Source organism: Sinohyriopsis cumingii, chromosome 17, assembly GCF_028554795.1.
Source record: "Sinohyriopsis cumingii isolate HCF-2022 chromosome 17, ASM2855479v2, whole genome shotgun sequence".
Classification (NCBI taxonomy): domain Eukaryota; kingdom Metazoa; phylum Mollusca; class Bivalvia; order Unionida; family Unionidae; genus Sinohyriopsis; species Sinohyriopsis cumingii.
The window spans coordinates 57,796,082-57,816,753 of NC_142977.1; the positions used below are offsets into that span (position 1 = coordinate 57,796,082).

Below are 20,672 nucleotides of genomic sequence, written 5' to 3' on the forward strand. Positions count from 1 at the left end.
GGAATCCAGAGATACTGGTAATGGCATCAAAATGTTAATCATGAAGATAGACGTGAGTGTATTTTCCGTCTTTGAAATATTTGCCTCGAAACAGCCGTTTTCCACGCACTTCTTGAGGATGCACTTTCAATGTGTAGCGTGGAGCTAAGACGTCTTGCAGTTTTGCATTTCAGGAATGCCACAGGGTGTGTCTTTAGATAGGCCAGCTTGCTGTAACAGGAGTTCTGCTTCTCTTTGTTGCTTGGCTCCGTTTGATTTTCGAATGCTGTCCCAGGCTTTTTTCCATTCTGCCGTGTCGTTTTTGTCACCACCACAATGGCACGGGCTAAACACATCTGGTCTTGAGTATTTTTAATTTTTATGAGACTATGTTTGGTGCTACGGAGGTCGTTCACCAATAATACTTTTTGTGTCCGGTTCCTTTGGGAAGAGAAACGTGGGCATGTACAGTGTCGCTTTTCCATCAGTGATGTGAAGCTTGTCGTTTGACTGCTGAACGTGTTGAATCTTATAGAAGACTTTCGAAGGTGTCAATTCTGAAGGTATGCTAAACTCGATTTAAACGGGGGACTTTAGACTGTCATGATAAATGGAAAGTTTCAAGCGACGGTCTTTGCTGGCTCGATATTGCCGTTTCAGTGTAGTTAACAAAAAATCCCACAAATCGGTGATAAACCCCTTTGTTTTCTCCAGCGGTACGTCTGCCTTGAAATCTTTAAATTTCACCGTGTATGTGTGGGCCGTGGTTCTAAATTTTCTAGAGGAGCGTTTATCCGTCTCTCGAATGTGGTATTAGTTTTCAGGGGTTACTGGTGGTGGACTTTGGTTTGACTTTAACCCTCTGGGTCTGGATTCTGGCTCACTCATGTCATCTTTAAAATCGCTGGCATGGGTTTGAGCTAGGATTTCAGCTACTGTGCGAGCAATGGGTCACGTTTCTGCCTCTTACTTTCTTCTTCTTCTTTCTCCACGAAATGGTACGATCCTTTCATCTTGATTGCAAAATATCAAATGGCTACATTTTAAACTCCATGGTACCCTATATATCAATGTAATACCAGTGTCTTCCGTATATAAGGGTTAGTGTCTTCCCTCAAAGTACTCATTTTACTCTCAATCCTACCAGAAAGATGAAGAGCCAACACAGATCGAACTTCTGATCAGAGCTTTGCGAGGTATCATACGAAGGTTTTCTTCAGAGAAGCCGACGGACTACTCGCCCTCCTTTCGAGATAAAAGTCAAGATGCTTCCTATATCCGTTCAGAAGAAAGGGCATTGGTTTTTAGAATGTCCACAACGTCAAAGTAAGACAGGCACCAAAAAAGACAAAGGTGAAGATACCTGTTATCATTGTCAAAACAAAGGACAATGGTCTTCAGACTGCCCTAAGAAACAACAAGAACAGGAGGAAGACAGGGGTTCCAAACAGGAAGAAGAGGTACCCTCCGAAAAGGAAGAACCCACACCCGTGAAGAAAGAGAAGAAAAGAAGACGAGAATAAAGTGAGGAAGAAGAGAAAAATCTGAGAGCAAAGAAATTCAAAAGACGAGAGAGTGAAAAGAAAAAAAAAATGTCTATGAAATTTTTAATGTGACGTGTTGCGAAATTGAATTTTAAATCTTTACATAGAATATAGCAGAATTAAAATCGTAAGTGTCTCTTGGTTTTGATTGTTATAATAAGGACTTACATCCACGCACTAACACGCATCTATCGTGGGGAAAATAGGCATTTGAGTTTTATTTGATTTTGGCAAACACTGAGTCGTCTCCTTTCGAGACCAATGGATGACCCTCAAAAGGACCGTTGGGTGTTTGTTTGTGGGTTATTTTTATATAGCTTTAACTACCTTATCCCTTTGCCAAGATCAAGAACTACTTCTGTACCTTCTACTGTCGATTATTTGGTTGAGATCACTAGTTTTGGTATATCAGGCGTAGTGGGACTGTGGGCAGGGTTGGAATGTTTGGCCCTGGAGGGTCTTTTTCTCCTGGGTCGTATTAAAGAAGTCTGATATATTTGTTTAAGACTCCTAAACTCTGCTAAAATGTCTAACAGTACCGTTACCGTTTGACTTTCACCGACCTCCTTCTCTCTTAGACCTTGTTTCTCCTATGCTTCTTGTTCTTCTTCCTGTCGTTTTCATTTTGCCTCTTCTTCTTACTGCTGTTGCTATTGACTGAAAAAGGTTTGTTCTGCTTCTTTCTGCTGTTGCAAAAATTTCTCCACTTCTTCTTTCTGCCTCTGTTTAAAATCCTCGACGTACGGTAAGGAAGGAGAAACCGGAGAAGGTACTGGTACCGGAATAAATTCTTGTGAAGAGGGAAAATCAACTAAATCCTAATTAAAATCGTTCTCTTCTGGAAGTAGGATTGTGGTTGTTTTAGTAGCCGCTGATACGCTATCACTCCTTGTCTCCACAGCCGGTGCACCCCAATTAATTTTCTTCTTAGTTTCCGTCGTGTTCTAACTCTGTCCAATTGATCCACTGCGCACAGACGTTAGCGCACCTATGTAGGGAATGTGACGTCACAGGTAGCTCTTTTCGGATTGGAAGACAGACTCCGCACTGTGACTGAATTTTGTAACTCGTGTTAAGATTGGTGAATGGCCTCAATTCGTTTTGATCCGCTCTTCCACTATAAATAAGCACGGTTCACCTATTTCCGTTCACCTGTTTTCATCACAAAATGTGGGCTAATGTATAATCGTCTACCCTCCTATCGTCGATGCTGTTCCACCCTGACTATCTCATGTATGTCAGATCATCATGGGTTATCACCAAGATCACCTATACAACCCTTTGGAAACGAACTATCTACGTGGAGAAACAAGGCTGTCTCTAGCCAGTCTTAATCTATGGTCCAGATGTCAGACGAAGTTTGAGGAAGAGATGATCCGTGAGAAGCCCTCTATGTTAACTGAATGGTGTTTTAAAAAAAAAACGAAGGCCACTCCATTAAACCGAAAAGATACATATTCTCTTTTGTCTAAACAAATTGTAGTTGCTATTTTGTGTGATAGATTTATGTCTCTAACCACGTCTCTGTCTGCGTCCCTATTTTTCCCTAGAGTAACGCGTATTCAGGTCAGCATCTTGCCACACTGTTCCGCCCGATTGAGGTCAGCCTCTTGCAATATTGTTACGTCATTCTTGTTGAATTACCCTTGTTCCTAGACAGTCCCAATCCACTTTCGCTAGACATTCCCTTTGTTAAATTCCCCTTTTCCCTTGACAGTCCCACAATGTTAACTTCCCATATATGCCCCAGTGTGCAATCCCCGGTTTTTCCTTATATATTCTCATTTGCCCATGGGTATCCACACTCACTATATCACATGAGATGAAACATTGATTTACTTTTGTAAACCCGACACAAAGAGACAATAAAAAGGTTTGGATCGGAGTAAATAAGCAGAGTCAACAAATCCCTCAACGTGGTCCGACAGTCGCGGTAGTTATATATGCATTATTTTTCAATGCTTAGACCCTTTCGTGCATGTAACTGTTGTCACTCAAAATTTGTATGCCTTCACATTTGCCAAAGGGTTGTGGAACACTACTGAACCACCCATCCGCCTACCGGTAACTGAGGTATCTATCTACTCCATGACAAAACTCTGGCACATGAATTCAAAGTCATGACCGAAAGGGAACAGCATCCAAATTGTGTCACATCTTCCATACATCTCTGATTTAGGTCCAAGTAAATGTTAGCCCAACCCCGATATCAAAGATTTGCTGAGGAGCAGACAGTTTGAAAGCACAGATTCCATGATTCATGTATACAACATGATCAGTCATTGACAGTTTCCATGGTTCATGTAGAAAACCAACAACACAAAATTTAATTCTTGAAATCCGTTTTTTTTCTTTGTATTTTGTTTGAAGCACTTAATGACACCTCAATGACTGCATAAATGTACACTATAACGACACCATTTAACACATTGTAAGATCTGTGCATCATGATAATGATAGAGTGAGAGAAAGAGAGAGTGAGAAGAAGCTCAAAGAGGAGAAAAAATGAAATATTCCTAAATATGGAAATGCAGGTTAAATTAAAATGCATAAGTGCAGATACATTTCCTAAATGTAGAAAAGTAGCTATAAAAGTAATATCGACACTGTGACGACAAATGTGACATCACCTGTATGGCGATATCATATTTCTCCAACTTATATATTTCATTATCTCACTATGAAAAATAATTTTAAAAATTTAATAACATTGAACTATTTGTTGCATACAGAACAATTAAAGTTTCTGAGAAATAATCTCTAAAATGTGACAGTGACGAATTCATGAAACTATATAGATCACAGTGTAATTTTGCCAGGATAATCTATACTTCACATAAAGTACAGCAACATCTGATTGTGGTGTTGGATACAAGCATTTGACAAATAAATCTATGGATAGAGTTAGCAAATCAGAATACAGATTTGACCTTTATTTTCAGACGAGAACGCTATTTGTATCAAATAACAATAGCAAAGATTTTAAATGATTCGATTTGCAACAATTTCACAGTTCCACTATGGCATGGCTGGATATATCTCAAGAGTAAAATTAAATACTTGATAGATAATGTGCCATAATATATGCTTGCCTCTGCTAATAAATGTGATTATTATATATCCTTCATTTATACATCTTTTTCACGCTTTCTTGCGAAAAGTGAAGGCAGTTGTTTTGATTACCAATCTTTCAGTTCGGCTTATTTTCATTTTAATTTTGTTTCATTTTTTGTTCCAGCTCGATTTTCAGGACCGTTGTAATGTCGTGATGAATGTCGTTTTTGTCTATTTAAAACTGTATGTAAGCATCCTAAGAATGTTTTAGGCTTGAAACATTTTGCTTTGGTTTACCAAGAAATCAAGACCGACAGCCACAACGGGGACTCTAGTTCCTGCAATTAGCAACGTTTCTTCCATCTTTTAAATTGTATTAATGATTTTAAGTGGAAACAACTTGTATTATTTCTCGCTTTGTCTATAACTAATCATGCGTTACAGTTATTGAATTATTCTGACTCGATTCTTGCGTCAACGAAAATATCACTTATTCAATAACAACTATTCTCTCTATTATCAGCATCCTCCGTCGCTAAAATCAGAATCATCTTTAAGGTTTCTTTCAAAATCAGATTTATCATGGTTTTGATTCCCCTTCCATTAATGTCTCCCTATGTCATGATTTTTATGTATGCAAATAACAGTCCTACCTAATATGGCTAACAGCGGAGTTGCAACTGTTCAGCTCTGTGTGTGTTTGTGCAATTGGTCTTCATTTCCAGCTTGAGAGATTTTATTAAATTATAATTAATTGATATTACTTGAACAATTTTGTGTAGCAGTGTATGTGTGTCTTTTTCTAAGTCTTTGTTGAAGAACTTGAAAAACTTCAATACTTTTAAAATAATTCGTTGTAATGCTATTTCAGAACTCAGTGCTCCCGTGACGGCGGATATTTGTTTGAGGTTCATTCACCAGAAGATGAAATGCTTTTGCGCGACATAGCCGTCAACCAGAATAACCAGTACTGGATAGGTCTGCACAGCATTGTAAATCAGGTATCTGTATTTTAATTGTACGTTACCAAACTAGTTAGTTTTACGTAAAACAGTTATCACAGTTTCTATGTTGGAAGATAGTGTGTAATTGACAACGGTTCTCTAACTAAACTAAAACAGATCCAATCCCTGAATTGTTTGCAAGTTATTTGCATACAATTACTAATAAAATATACATGACAATTTTGAAAACGAAAAGACTAAGATTGTCAAGCTCCAGAAATAATTAAATTTTGAGGTATACGATTCAGAGAATGTAGAAATGTTTTTAACCAAGTTTAATGAAAAATGTATGCATTCAAATCAACGTGAAGAAATTAAATGTTTATATATATATAACTGATGTCAAGGCCGACTTTTATTAAGTTTATCTGTCTTAACCTGATTTTTTTAAATATTCCTTGAACAGTAGAACATTTCGTTTTCTCAGACTATTCGGGATTAGTAGCAGAGTGGGGCACTATAGGGACTACCTGACTTTTATGTTAAAAAAGTTCCCAGCGCAATAGGGACAATGGGATTTTAACATGGGTGGGCCTGTATAGGGACAATGGGAATTCGACATTGGGGAATGTATAGCAGCAATGTATTGGGCCTGTCTAGGGACAAAAGGAATTGAACATGGGTGACGTCACGTTACTGAATACTTTGTTAACAATGGTAATAATGTTGCAAGTGGCTGACCACAATCGAGTGGAACAGTGTTGCAAGGGGGGCTGAACTGAATACGCGCTACTCTAGGGGACAAACACAATAGAGACATAGAGAGAGAGAGAGAGAGAGACATGGGTAGACACATAGAAAATAGTTGAGCGGATTTGATAGGGTGGATATGTCCCTCGTCGCTGCCTTGGTCTGGATTGAAATCAAAGGCCCACAAAACGTAGCCTTCTGCATATTCGTCATACAAATGCCGTGGATGCTGTTGGCCCCTAACGGTCCCGTGGTTTTGTACAGGGAAAATTAAGATCTCAAGTAATTCTTCTTGGAAAACTTAGGTTCGAAGGGCCTGGTTCATAAGGTTTTGCCATCGCCAGTGACTTCGATCTTAGACATTTACTAGTGATTAAACTCGAAAGGATTAGCTGTGACGGCTCCGTTGATGGATTCGTTGCTGACGATACCAACGATTAAACGTTTGGGTGTCTGTCCTTGGAACTGATCATCTTCAATCTTGGATCGGAGTCTGCGAGGAAATGGTGATGGTTTTCACTTACGCGTGTCTTATCGGACACTTGGCGGTCGTTCTGCTCAAAGTTTGACTGTTGTCGATTCCCACTTTAGGTAACACTTCCACACATCGCACGTAAAGTCTGGTTTCTTGGATGATGGTTTTGTACTCGTTGGCATGAGCCATCAAATGGAAAACGGTACTACTGTGATTCAGTTTCAGGCAGATATCCAGGTCGGAAAATACATGTCCAAATGCAAACTATCCTTCAGTTCTGAACTGCGACATTGCTAATTTTTCTTTCGACATTGTGAGGATCGTCAGCTGCTGTCACGACTGTACCGTTGAAGTTGTCCACGCCTGTTTTCAGGTGTCCATACTACGCAAGCATCCAGATGAATATTCTTGGAATCTTTTCCGTACGTCAAGAAATTTCCCAGGTACGCTAGGTAAGGGTAAGTATCCATGCTGCTGATGACCAGTTTGTTATTCAAGTACAAATCCACTTCGCTGAACAAGGAATGCATGAAATTGTTGCCGGGAGCTACTTTAAATTTCTGGTACAAGTAACTGATATTCAGATCGATGTAATATTAGGGATGTCCTTTGATTTCGAATTCGATGGGGTCTGAGATCGTCAGTGAAGAGACTGGATGAATCGGCATCATAGTGGGTGGCATGGCAATTAGATCCAGTTCCGACTTGGAACATTCGCAAGACTCTTGGTGCATCATTTTTCTGTTACATAATCAAAAACGTCTAATTGTCGGACGGTTCTTCTTTTCTTTGTCTTTCTATACCTGTGTGTGTAAATCCTCTGGAGGGGAGTCTTCATCGTCTATATCAGTATCTTTGATGTGGCGTCAAGGAAGCGGGTCTGACTCGCTCGACAGAGTCCGGTGCATTTATATGAGTTTCTCGTCGGCCCAAAATGTCTTTTCCTGTTTGAGGCAAGACACTTTTTGCCTGCTCTCAAGAAAGCTTCTTTGAGGTTTTGTTTGTCGATGATGACATTTTGAAGAAATTCTTTTCCGTGCGTCAAAGCGGTATCTTTGAAGGCGCGCAATCCTCGTGTCACCATCGGTTTCAAAACGGGAGCCCCCGAACAAAAGGCAGATTTCAGGATATCTCCTAAACCATGTCCTCGCTGTCGAGCGACTCTTTGGTACACAGGATACATGACTTACAAGTCGTTAGAGAATGGTTTTCGAAAATGGAGTTTCACCGTGAATTGAATATTTTGTCCCAGATCTCCTTTTGAACTTATGTTCACACTGTCGAAATACAACTTATTGACGGGAAGATGCACAAATTTGCGGCGATCGTGATAGGCGTTTCCACCTTTCTCGTCATTTGTGGTGGAGGAATACACTTTAAAAGGAATGAATCACAATAACGGTGCGGATGTATGTCTCACCACATCGTACTCCACCACATCAGAGTACACGAAAATCAAATTTCATCCTTGGTTCAGTTCTACAGGGTGACGAGAAAACCTCGAGAAATTCAAATTGTTTGTGATGGGTGGCATGGAACCATTGACCATCTTGAGGTCTCCACCTAAAATGTCAAAAGATTCAGGAGAAAATGTAATGGACAACGTGTTGGCATCCGTAAATTTTATCAGCAGGCGACGAGCCACTTTATGGTACTCAATCGTGACACATTGTCTCGTTTTGTCTAAGACTTTGCCAAAAAATGCATCGAATTAGGAAGCAATCGTATCCAACAAATGTTGACCACTAAAATGATAGCCTACAGGAATTTTCATGATATAGATGTAATGTGGAGTATCGGTGACACTTGTCGTTTCATAGAGGAATCTATATTTTCGTTTTCATTAAAAGTATTGTTGCACTTGGTCGTTCAGAACTTCGATCTCAAAAGTGTTTTAATTTTCAGTGTTGTTTTTATTTGTGTAAGGTGAATCTTTTCGACCAAAGCCACTTCCCAGTGGGTTTCGGTATCCAACTGGATGGCCTGATGTTATTGTGCAGTGAAACAGCACAAAGTATTGTGGGGAAACACATCCATGGAACTGTCACTGGGTAAAGTTAAGTAAAATTGGTTATTCATAATTCCCGAGTTCTGCTGTCCGAGGTGTTATTGGAGGTCAGGGGAGTGTCCAAAAGTGGGTTATTGTTGTTGTTGTGGTGACTGTTGGTAGAATGACTGGTTTGGTTTCAAGACTCGCGTTGTTAGCGTTAGAGTATTTCAGGGAAGGTTTGGGGAGACGATAAGCGATGCAGTAAACTGCTCAGTAAAATGGTCCACAATTGTTTGTCTCCTTGTTGCAAACTCAAATTGGCAATGGCAGCATCGATGACACAATACACCACAAAGATCTGGCAGAAAAAGACGATTTGCGTTTTAGTCACACGTTCTCCACACCACTCCACACCCACAAGGGGTGCTTTTCTAGACCTTGCAGAGAAGAACTCGGTGAATGAGTGATCACTGTTGTTGTTGTAGGGCATGATGGTCACTTCTTTTAATAGTCGATGACTTGTAAAGCGTCGATCCAAGAATCAGCACTGGCAGGATATTCTTTCTAATGCACTTTGATTTATTTGACATGACATTTTCCCAATTTACGGGTTCTTTGTTCGAGAATGCTTTCGATATCGTACACTTCGTCTTCTATTTTGGTCAATCGTTGTAACTCGGGCAAGTAAAAACTTCCTTTTAACACTTCGCCGTTCATGTCTTCCAAGTTATAGACGGCAGGATGACGGCCACGCACTCGTCCACTGACACGAAACGATTCGGTGGTCCATTTGGGTAAGTAACCTTCGTCGAATGTGCGCTTGGTTTTGCCAATGGGAACCCAATCTCCCGTCGTCAACACTCCAACTTTCACAGTTTAATTTATTCTTCGTCTTTTCTTAACATGTCGAAGAAGACCGGATGATTTTACTGGGATCACACACGATCCCGTCGTCTTCGCCAGGAATGCCTTCCACAAACACAATGTAATCTCCTTGACTTTCTCTCAGGAGGCTTACGCCGATTGCCACTCTTTGTAACACCACACGATACGTTGAGTTGGACGATCGATCAAATGACTTGTTTGTTCGATCAAACGTTTGACAAATTCGGTTTTGCCTTAACCATTCGATGCAGCAGTTAACATGTTAAGGTGATGGCGAAGATACAAGGCCTTACAACTAGCACGATCCAGGTTTTCGTCGATGACTTTGAAAGTGGAGAAATAGGTAGCAGAGACAGCAGAGGTAGACATAGTGAAGGTGGTGTCACTTGCGAAACGAACACAGACAAGGCAAGAGTTTTTATACTTTTTCAGGACACGTTTATTCCAAAATTTTTTAAAATGGAACACGAAAGACAAAACTACATAAAAGCCAAATGACTAAATACATCAATCAAATACACATGAAAACCACCAGTGTGAAATAAAAACAATTGACTGTACAACATTTTTTGACGAAGGTGTCCTAGAGAAACTGGTTAATGTTCTTAGAGTCTCTACACCACTTGGCACAGTCACACAGGTGTCCACCTGGAATGGTTTTTCGGGGATGTCCATGTTAATGATGGTCCTGTCATGAATAGGGTGGTTTTCCTCGGTGTCGGGTTCATGTTATACTGAGGCTAACAGAAGGTTTAAAAGTCACTTTTTCACTGGACGTTTAAACTCATTAACGCATATATTTGGCACATTGAGCTACTGCTTTTCTCAAAGCCACAAAGCCAAACGTTTTCCAGTCATTTACATCCTGCCAGCGAGGGTGTAAGTCACAAACTACACACACATCTTCGAAAGCATCTTCAGTGACTCAAAGTTTACGAATTGTTTTTTCCCGTAGGGGTAGAGGAGTATCAAGATGAAAGCGCAAGGCTTTTAACAGAATGAGTTTCTCGTGTACATTTAAAGGTACTAATCAAGTGTTCTTGGTGGTACTGTGAGGTTCAGATCGTAAAGAGCCCACAAGGAATCAGCTGGTAAACAAAATCCCAGAAAGGATTTCACTAAGACACACTCTACACGACAACCCAAATTCAATGGATCGTAAAAAGTGTTGGTAATCCGCCACAGTCTCAGTAGAGTCATTAGTTTCCTTCCACAACAATTGTTGTATCACTAATGATAAAGGTCGTGGGATGGTAGCAAGTTATTATACCTTCGTTTGTTGGAGGAAATTAATGTACTTTCTGCGCTGAGCGAATTGTACTCCAGTACCGAATCTAAATTATTTAGTCGCTAACTTGCACACACTGTACAGAAGTTTCCTCTTCAACCAAGATTAGGTTGTGTTAAAGAATTTGGTAACCCTATAGTTCTTCCTCGAGAATTCGTTGTAGTAAGGTCACCTTGTAGTAGATAGAATCAGTAGCAATACAGTCTTTCTGGTCCAAAGTATTTGCTCAATGTCTGATCACTTGAACGCTTTAATCAGAATCAGTCCTCTTGTAGTATTCAGGTACCAGTGGTTCAAACATTGGTGACGTAACGGATGCATTTGCGTTTCACATGTATTTTGACGAACTCTCGGTAAATGCGTTCTCTCAGTTCCAGAGGCAGATTCTGAATGTATTCTTCTAAACTAGCCATTCGTAGCAATATCTTTCTTTTTTGAGGTTATAAAAGCACTTTTTGAACAGAACCTGTTTTATTTCAGTTTCGTACCAGAATTGTTTAGTCACTAACTCGGTCACTAAGCGTGACATAGAGGTTTTCTTTTGAACCAAGAATAGTTCTTGGAAAGATTTATTGTAATCCTCTATCTCTTCCGCTGGAATCCGGTGTGCTATGGTCACCTTGTAAATAGACTAAAAAGCATTCCAACACTTTCTCAATCTGTTGTTATTCATCTTCAATGTCTGACCATTTGAACACTTTGAAATGAATCATTCTCTTATACCATTCAGGCAACAGTTGTTAGATCATCGGTAACGCAATGGATGCAATTGTTCTTTGCGTTTCACTTGTATTTTGACAAACTCTTGGTAAGAACATTCTCTCAATTCCACAGGCAAGCTGCGAATGTCCTCTTGTAAAGTATTTATGAAGATTTTACTTCGGTCCCACTATATGTAGGTGGTGACAGTGCGGAGACCATCGAGCATGTTCCAGGTAAGCTGAATCTTTCTGCTCCCACTCGTGTAATGACACACTACAACTGAAGCACTTGACTTTATCACCTTCGCCCAAGTAGATAAATCCGGCTCTGGTTTATTCTTCGGAGGTAGGTCCTTTCATATATCTAGGCCACCTTTGAAGGTTTGGAAACGACTTTCAACGTCGCAGTAATCAAACAAACAACAGGGAATGAGTATGCTTCCTTCGCTGGTTCATTTCGATGAGGGTACGGTGAAACCCAAAGTTTGACATGTACAGCATCACTTTCCATGGTAGTTGTAGTAGTAGTAGAAGACATAGCGACGTTCCCATGATGCTTTGCTGAATCGCTGTGGTCACAGCGTACGGCATCCCTGCAATCGCAAGGCATAGCATCGGTCTCTACTTGAAAATGTTGAACTTGAAATGTGTTTGTATGAAAGGATTCGTCTTTCTCGCTTAGCAAATGTAGTCACAACGGACTATCGGTCTCGGGAGTTTTCCCTTTTTATATTCTGGTCAATATATTGGGAAGTTGCACTCGCTTCTGGTACACGGTTTGATACCGTCTGTCCAATGGTCGACTGACAATTTAATGTGTGGGTAAAGGTACAATCTTATGCGGTTCATTATGTGGTTACTTTAAAATATTGATCATCTCCAGCTTGCAATGCTTCTTTCAGCGCACCACTTGACTGGTGCGATGATTTAGAGTCAATTCTTTCACTTTACACTCGGTGTGCACTTCTTCTTGTTGGTCCCGGTATTCATAACCGTAATTTGTTGGAACACTGCTAGCTAAACTTAGAATCTTCTCGTCAGGATTCTCCTCCGTCCAGGCTCCTAAATGGCCTCCTTCGATGACAGGGTGACGGTGACCAAGACGATAGATGAAGATGCAACTGTCCATATCAAAATACAGCACAAAATCCCCTGACATGTGTAAGGCTTTGTACAATTTTAAACGAGCGTGGGTTGTCACGTAGGCTGCAATGATGACATTTCCAAATTCGTCAGCTTGTACAATGTCCAGTTCTTCTTTGTAACTGACCAGGATCAAGTCTTCACGAAGGACGTCCACATGTTACATGTATTTGGTTTTGTCGTGAATCATCTGGAAGTAGGGGGAAGGTTTTGTCAAATACTCCGTCTTGGGTAAACACGGTCGTTATGTCATTTCCCCACAAACAATTCAACATCACTTTGGCAAACCATCGCTTTTCTTCGTTTTGTTCTATGTGGTCTAAAGTGATGCCTTCCTTCTCCAAGGATTTCTCTTTAAATTTATTTAGGTTTTCGGGAGTAAGACAGCAGGAAGGATATCCGCGTAACGTAGTCCGCGAAAATGCCCTTAAAAACTCCTTTTGGATGTCACGTTGAGGGTAGCAGATGAGAATCCGTGAAATCAGCAACGGCTAAACTCGTAGACGATCTTAGAGTTTTCTAAGTCCCAGCCATCCACTAAATAATTTCTTACGGTCTATTGCCCCCTCCGTTTCAGGCATGTTGAATCCATTAGTCTTCCTTGTCACACAAGTAATGCAGCCAGCATAAGGCTTTGACCGAGTAACGACGTTTGACAAAATTGTTTGTTTGAGGACGAATAAAAAGCCAGGGTCTTCTCAGGGATGGATCTTTTGCGGTACACTAAGGAAAACGCTTTAGCGATATTACAGTCGTTTTTGGAAGGATTGATCCCTCCGTGCTTCATGAACAATTCGCGAAATTTTGCACAGCAACGCTGTAAAATGTCCACGTCCGATCGAAAATACGCTAACATTTCTTCCTGAAAGTCGTTGGGGTCTGAGGCATGAGTTGGGTACCAAGCGTAGAAAGCTTTTCGTTGTTCTGTGCTCGTGGTAGTGAGCATCGAGCAAATGGGGTAGAACGGCATGTTGATTGGATTCAGTATTGAAAAGTACGGAAAATAGTCTCTGACCGTTTCTGTTATTCCAAACGCTTTATGAATCGGCTCAAAGGCATGGCTATATAACCCATCAAATTTAAAAACCAAACTTGTCCCGCTTGCATGTAGATGAGTTTGGCTCCATTCATATTGACTTTCGGATGTTCAATGCTTTGTTCCGAACTGTATTTCAGAGACAAGGCTGTCTGAAGCTAGTCTTAATCTATGGTCCAGATGTCAGACGAAGTTTGAGGAAGAGAAGAAGACATATGCGATGCACTGTGTTAACTGAATGATGTTAACAAAAAGAACCCAAATGTCCTTTTCAGGGACACTCATATGTCTGGAAAATATATTTATTCTCTCTTGCCTAAAATAATTGTTGGTTGTATAGTTGTTTCTCTGTTTGTATATGCCTATGTCTATGACTCTAACCATGTATTCTGTCTTTGTCTCTATTGTGTGTTTGTTCCTAGAGTAGCGCGTATTCCGGTCAGCCCCCCACCCCCTTGCAACACTGTTCCGCCCGATTGAGGTCAGCCACTTGGAATATTGTTCATTACCGTGACGTCACCCATATTCAATTCCTATTGTCCCTAGAAAGGCCCAATACATTGTTGCTATACATTCCCCAATGTTAAATTCTCGTTGTCCCTATTCAGGCACAATACATTCTTGCTATGTTAAATTCCCATTGTCCCAATACAGGCCCACCCATGTTAAAATCATACTGTCCCTATAGTGATGGGACCTTTTTTAACATAGAAGTCCCATAGTCCCTATAGTGTCCCACTCTACTACTGGGATTATTCTTGATTTCAATTACGCCAGTCATTTTTAGCAATCAACAGTGACGATTTGATTAGACTTTGTCTATTTTTCGCTAACTTTATCCTTACTTTATTCAAATTCACAAATTAATATAAATTGCTAATGTTTTAGAACGAAATTAAAGAGAATGTTTCCAGTTCCTTCTCATATCAAAACCGTAAAAGAATTCATGACGTAGATAGAAAATAACAACCCGGATCAGACGGAGTTGTTATTGTACGATAGCACCACCCAGCGTAAATTCTTAATGACTAAACTCCGTTTGTGCCCATTTGAAGTTATATCATATAATAGCAGTGAATTTTAGTAAATGAAAATGTTACACAGGGTGTATAGTTGCCTTGGTGACAAATGTACTGGTACTTCCTCTAGACTAGTTTAAAGCAACATAGTTTATGTAAATATTAACGCGATGTAACAATTTGAAATTAGTCATTTGCATTTAGGTACAGGATAATCTAAGTGTTGAGCACTACCCGATACATAGTTCAGCCTCAGGCTGCACAAAATATACAACCATGTTTTTTAAAGCACTAGAATGGTCGATTTCCTGAACTTCATTTTTTGCTCAGCGATATTTAAACACTAGCCTTGTTTGGTCATTGTTCAATGTTCTATCTGTTGGTCACAATCACGATTAAACCCATAATATCGACTTGTCATGATGAGCTTCATTCTGAAATCTCAAAATTCTAGACCATTTCTTATTTGCGATCAGCATCTCTTGACACCCTGATTTTATGTAAATACAACTACAATCAGTTCATTGGTTGGTAAGGATGTTCTACATAGTTCGTATCCAATAAATAAATATATAATACCAGAAATTATTAAACTGATATAACTAGGCAGGTTTCAAAAAAGTTCTTAAACCGACTAATGTAGTTACTTGACATGTAGTCTCTTATGGAAATAGTTTTGTTCTAAATCACCTGTTCACGTGTATCTTTTAAAAATAAATAGTCTAATGTTTAAAGCTTAACATGGAATTCCTTGATACGTTTACAGGCCAGTCCTACAGGCTATTCATGGTTCTGGAACCTTAATGGCACGTACTTGGATGGTATGTCACTGGTCTACTGGCACGGGAATCCGATTGTTTCAGGGTAACTAACTGAAGAATACGGTGAAATTATGGTTATATATTTTCAGTCATGTTTTAAAGGGAAATGTGTACATGCCTCTGATTATTATTTTTCATACAAGGTTTATATAAGCAATGTAGACGTTATTTTCAGATCCTTTCATTGTCACACGTTATCGTGGATGACCACTGCCGTTGAAACTCCATCATAAAGAAAACTTATTATTGACCGACTATTCATCATGTTCTCATGGATATCTGTCAAGGTTTGGTTTTGTGAGTTTTACGTCAGTTTTCACCACTTAATATGCTATACGTGGGGGTCAGTATAGTTAGCAGTAGGTAAACCCTGGGAAGAACCTTCGAACTATGGGAATAAACTGGCACGTTTTCTCAAATTCCCACGCTGGTGAAATGTGCGATTGATCTGTAAATCGAGCACCATAGACCACTTAGCCCGTGGATTTGTTACGGGCTATTGTCTGTGAGGCTATCTATTAAATATATACAAAGTTTGTGGCTGTTTGGGTTTAACGTCACTTTTTAGTACATGAAAGGCTATACATGGCTCCAGAATAAATAACGGAGAATAAACCAAGGAAAACCTTGGGATAAACCACATGTCCATGGGAATTTATACAAAGTCAACGTAGATGAAATGTTTGAGTTACAGAAGTTGTGTACCTTTGTTTGCATAGTTATTAGTATATTGAAGTTTTAATTGGAGTGAATTAAGCAACGCTCCAACAGTGGTGTGGTCAATAAAAGTACGTGTGGTCAATGTAATCCGGTATGTGGTCAATCGAAGCAAACATTTTTTTCTTCAAACTCTCAGTGAGTTCTAATTTCTCATATATTTCGCAATGACATATTGAAGGGTGTCAAGGAAAGAAAAATGATATTGCCACGTTGCCTATACGAGTTTTGTCGTCCCTTTTGGAACAAATCTCTTTTCTCAATTAAAAAATCCATCCGCCGTTATGTGTGTTCTTCAAACCTGTATTTCTACATTTAGAACAACTTCATTTCTTCTTCCTCTGTTTCTCTATATATATTTCTTTCTAACTCATGATAAAAAGATTTTAAGATATGGCAAGACTGTATACCCAGGATACACTTGTAAATATGTTGTTTTTTTTTTAAAGATGTTACGCTCTGAGGTCTCTCAAATTTGATCGTTCTGTGATATCTCTACGAATACCTGCCCATCAACTTTCATTGTATCTATCCGCTCATCAAATGTATTAACCAAAGTGAAATATATCTTCGAACAATTTCAAGTATCATAAGTACTAACTATATTTGTAACAGGTTGCTGTCCATAAAGTATTGTAACTACTAGCTATATTTGTACCAGGTTGCTGTCCTTAAAGTATTGTAACTACTAGCTATATTTGTAACAGGTTGCTGTCCTCAAAGTATTGTAACTACTAGCTATATTTGTACCAGGTTGCTGTCCTCAAAGTATTGTAACTACTATCTATGTTTGTAATAGGTTGCTGTCCTCAAAGTATTGTAACTACTAGCTATATTTGTAACAGGTTGCTGTCCTCAAGTATTGTAACTCCTAGCTATATTTGTACCAGGTTACTGTCCTCTAAGTATTGTAACTACTAGCTATATTTGTACCAGGTTGGTGTCCTCAAAGTATTGTAACTACTAGCTATGTTTGTAACAGGTTAGTAGTAAGGTGGGATACTTTACGGACAATGGAAATTCCAGTCAAAACACCCCTGGGACACTTTACGGACAATGGAAATTTAACATGGCGAAAAATCGTGGGAACATATACGGACAAGGGGAATTAACATGGGAATAAATCGTGGGACACTTTACGGACAAGGGGAATTTAACATGGGAATAAATCGTGGGACAATCTACGGACAAGGGGAATTTAACATGGGATTTTTTTTTTAAAAATTTTTTTAAAAAAGGGGTAGGCAATTCAAAGACTATCTCTTTTCGAGAAATATGGCTGGCCCTGAAAAGGGCCTTTGGTTTATGTTAATATGCCCTTAACATAAAGGGCATTTGCGACATCTTCTTTTCCTCAAACTTCGTCTTACAGCAGGGCCATACATCAGAGTCCTCTTGAGGCAACCTTGTCTCTCTATATAGACTCTTCTTATCCACAGGCTGCTGTTGGTCCTGTAGACAACGGTCCACTTGGATCGGACATACATGAGCATGTCCGTCCTGAACATCATCGTTGACACAAGGGTTGAAGATTCATCGTCGGTCCACATGTTGAGGCTCCGAGAATAGGTGAATCAATGCAGTGAACTGCGCTTATTTATAGGGACAGAAAGGATTGAAACGGATTGAGTTCATTCACCAATCCTAACACGCGTTACAGAATTCAGTCAGCCCGCATCCAATCCGAAGAGAGCAGTCTGTGACGTCACGTAGTCAATATAGATTCGCTAGCGCTTGTGTGCAGTCAATCTATGCGATAGTGATTCAACATGACGGAAACTCAGAAAACGATCCAGTGGGGTGCACCAGCAGGGGAGACCGCCCAAGGGAACCCTGACTTACTTTCAGAAGAGGTGAATTGGGATTTTGTGGATTTTCTCTCCTCGCAAGAATTTGTTCCGGAACCTTCGTTACCTTCTTCATTACCGCAAGTGGAGAATTTTAGACAGAGACAGAAAGAAGAATTGGAGAAATTTATACAACGACAAAAGGAAGCGGAACAGGCTTTTCTCCTACAGCAACAGCAACAAGAAGAAGAGGTAAGAAAAAAACAACAGCAAGAAGAAGTAGCAGCAAAGAAACAAGAGGGTGAAAATCAAACGGTCACGGTACTGTTGGACATTTTAGCGGAGTTAAGAAGTCTGAAACAAATGTATCAGACTTCTTTATCACGACCGAAGAGAATACGACCTTCCCGAGCCAAACATGTCAACCCTGTGACTAAGCCTACCGTACCACCCTTAGTGATTTCAACCCAATCATTATCATCATTACGCAGTCCAGAAGTAGGCCTTGGCCGTGGCAAAGGCTTAAGGCAGTTAAAATTGATTGCTTAAACTCACCCCTGCACCATAAAGAAAAAAAGGCCCTTTTCAGGGCCACCCACATTTCTCGAAAAGAAATACAATTTCAATTTGCCAATAACTCAAATAAAACCCACCCATTTTACCCTTATAGTACGTGTCTGTGTATGAGTGCGTGAGTGTAGCTTCTTATTTTAAAATCAAAACTCAAAGACTCTTACCTTATATCATTCATTTATTCTTTTCTCCATTTTTTACAATCCAATTCACAATTCAAAACACAACACTCTAATAAAAAGTTCATTGATTTCTTCTTTTCTCCTTGTTTAGTCTCTCTGTTTTTTGAATTTCTTCACTGTCACACTCTTTTCCTCTTCTTCCTCCTCACTTTCTTCCCTTCTTCTTTTCTTCTCCTGTTTCTTTTTCTTCACCTGTCTGCTTTCTTCCTCAGAAGAATCCCTCTCTTCCTCTGAAGAACCCCTCTCTTCTTCTGAAGAATTCCTCTTTTCTTCTGACTCCTCTTGTTTCTTTTTTGGGCAATCTGGAGACCAATGTCCTTTTTCTTTACAATAATAACAGGTATCTTGACTTTTGTCTTTTTTATCCCCTGTTTTTTTTCTTTTTTGACGGTCTGGACACTCTGAAGACCAATGCCCTTTCTTCTGACAGATATAGCAAGTATCTTGACTTTTATCTCTAAAGGAAGGAGAGTAGTCCGTAGGCTGGTCTGAAGAGAATTTTCTAATGACCCCTCGCAAAGCTCTGACGAAACGTTCCATCTGGTTAGTCTCTTCCATCGTTGTGCTCGGCTTGAGAGTGAAATGAATAGTGAAAGGACAAGACACACACCCTTTTATATACGCTGGTCTGCTATGACTATAAAGTAGTTTATGGTGTTTGAACTTAAGTCATTTGACTTTTTGCTTTCAAGATGAAACGATCTAATTCATTCGAGAAGAAAGAAGAAGAAAGTAAGAGGCAGAAACGTGATCTATCGCCTCGTACCAGGGCTGAAATCTTGGCACAAATTCATGCCAGTGATTTTGAAGAGGACATGAGTGAACCAGAATCCGAACCCTCTAAACCAAGTTCACCACCCTTAGTCAACCCTGAAAAGTACTATTCCATTCGAGAGACGGAAAAGCGCTCCTCTAGAAAATTTAGAACCACGGCTTACAAATACACAGTGAAGTTTAAAGATTTCAAGGCTGAAGTGCCGTTAGAGAAAGCAGAAGTGTTCATCACCGAGGTGTGGGATTCTTTGCTCACTGCACTCAAGCAACAATGTCAACCCAAAGAAGACGATCGCTTGAGACTTTCCATACAACACGACGGTTTGAAATCCCCTGTTTGGATCGAGTTTAGCACCCCGGCAGAATTGACCGCTTCCAAAGTCATGGACAAGATTCAACACGTACAACAATCTAATGACCAGTTTGACATCACCGATGGAAAAGCCACACTGGACATGACCCACGTCTCTCCTCCTCAAGGGACAGGACGCAAAAAGATGTTATTGGTGGACGACCTTCGCAACACCAAAAAGAGTCTCGTCCGAATTAACAACCCTCATGACCAGATGTGTTTAGCCCGTGCCATCGTGGTGGGACGAACCTATGCCAACAAGAACGACACGGTAGAATGGAAAAGAACCTGGGACACTATTCAACGTTCCGACCGAGCCAAACAACGAAACGAAGCAGAACGCCTGTTGCAACAAGCCGGACTGCCCAAAGACACACCCTGTGGCATTCCTGAGATGCAAAAATTGCAAGATACCCTAGCTCCATGCTACACCTTGAAAGTGCACCCTCAAGAAATGCGCGGACCTCTGTTGTTTCGAGGCCAAGATTTTAAGGACGGAAAATACATTCATGTTTATCATCACGATGACCATTTCGATACCATTACCAGTATCACCGGATTCCTGGGATACGGTTATTACTGTGAGAAATGTGACTATGGTTATAATAATCGAGAGCAACACAAACATTGTGGATGGAAATGCTCAGGATGTTTGGCC

General features: G+C 40.0%; 1 protein-coding gene across 1 annotated transcript in view; it reads left to right on the plus strand.

Moving 5' to 3' along the window:
- The window catches only part of LOC149778833 (macrophage mannose receptor 1-like), a 113,122-nt gene that overhangs the window by 31,356 nt on the left and 61,094 nt on the right, over positions 1 to 20,672 (plus strand). The window contains exons 6-7 of the mRNA XM_089939583.1: positions 5,449 to 5,578; positions 15,575 to 15,672. Coding sequence (XP_089795709.1) covers positions 5,449 to 5,578; positions 15,575 to 15,672 — 228 coding nt within the window. The remainder of the gene's footprint in view (positions 1 to 5,448; positions 5,579 to 15,574; positions 15,673 to 20,672) is intronic.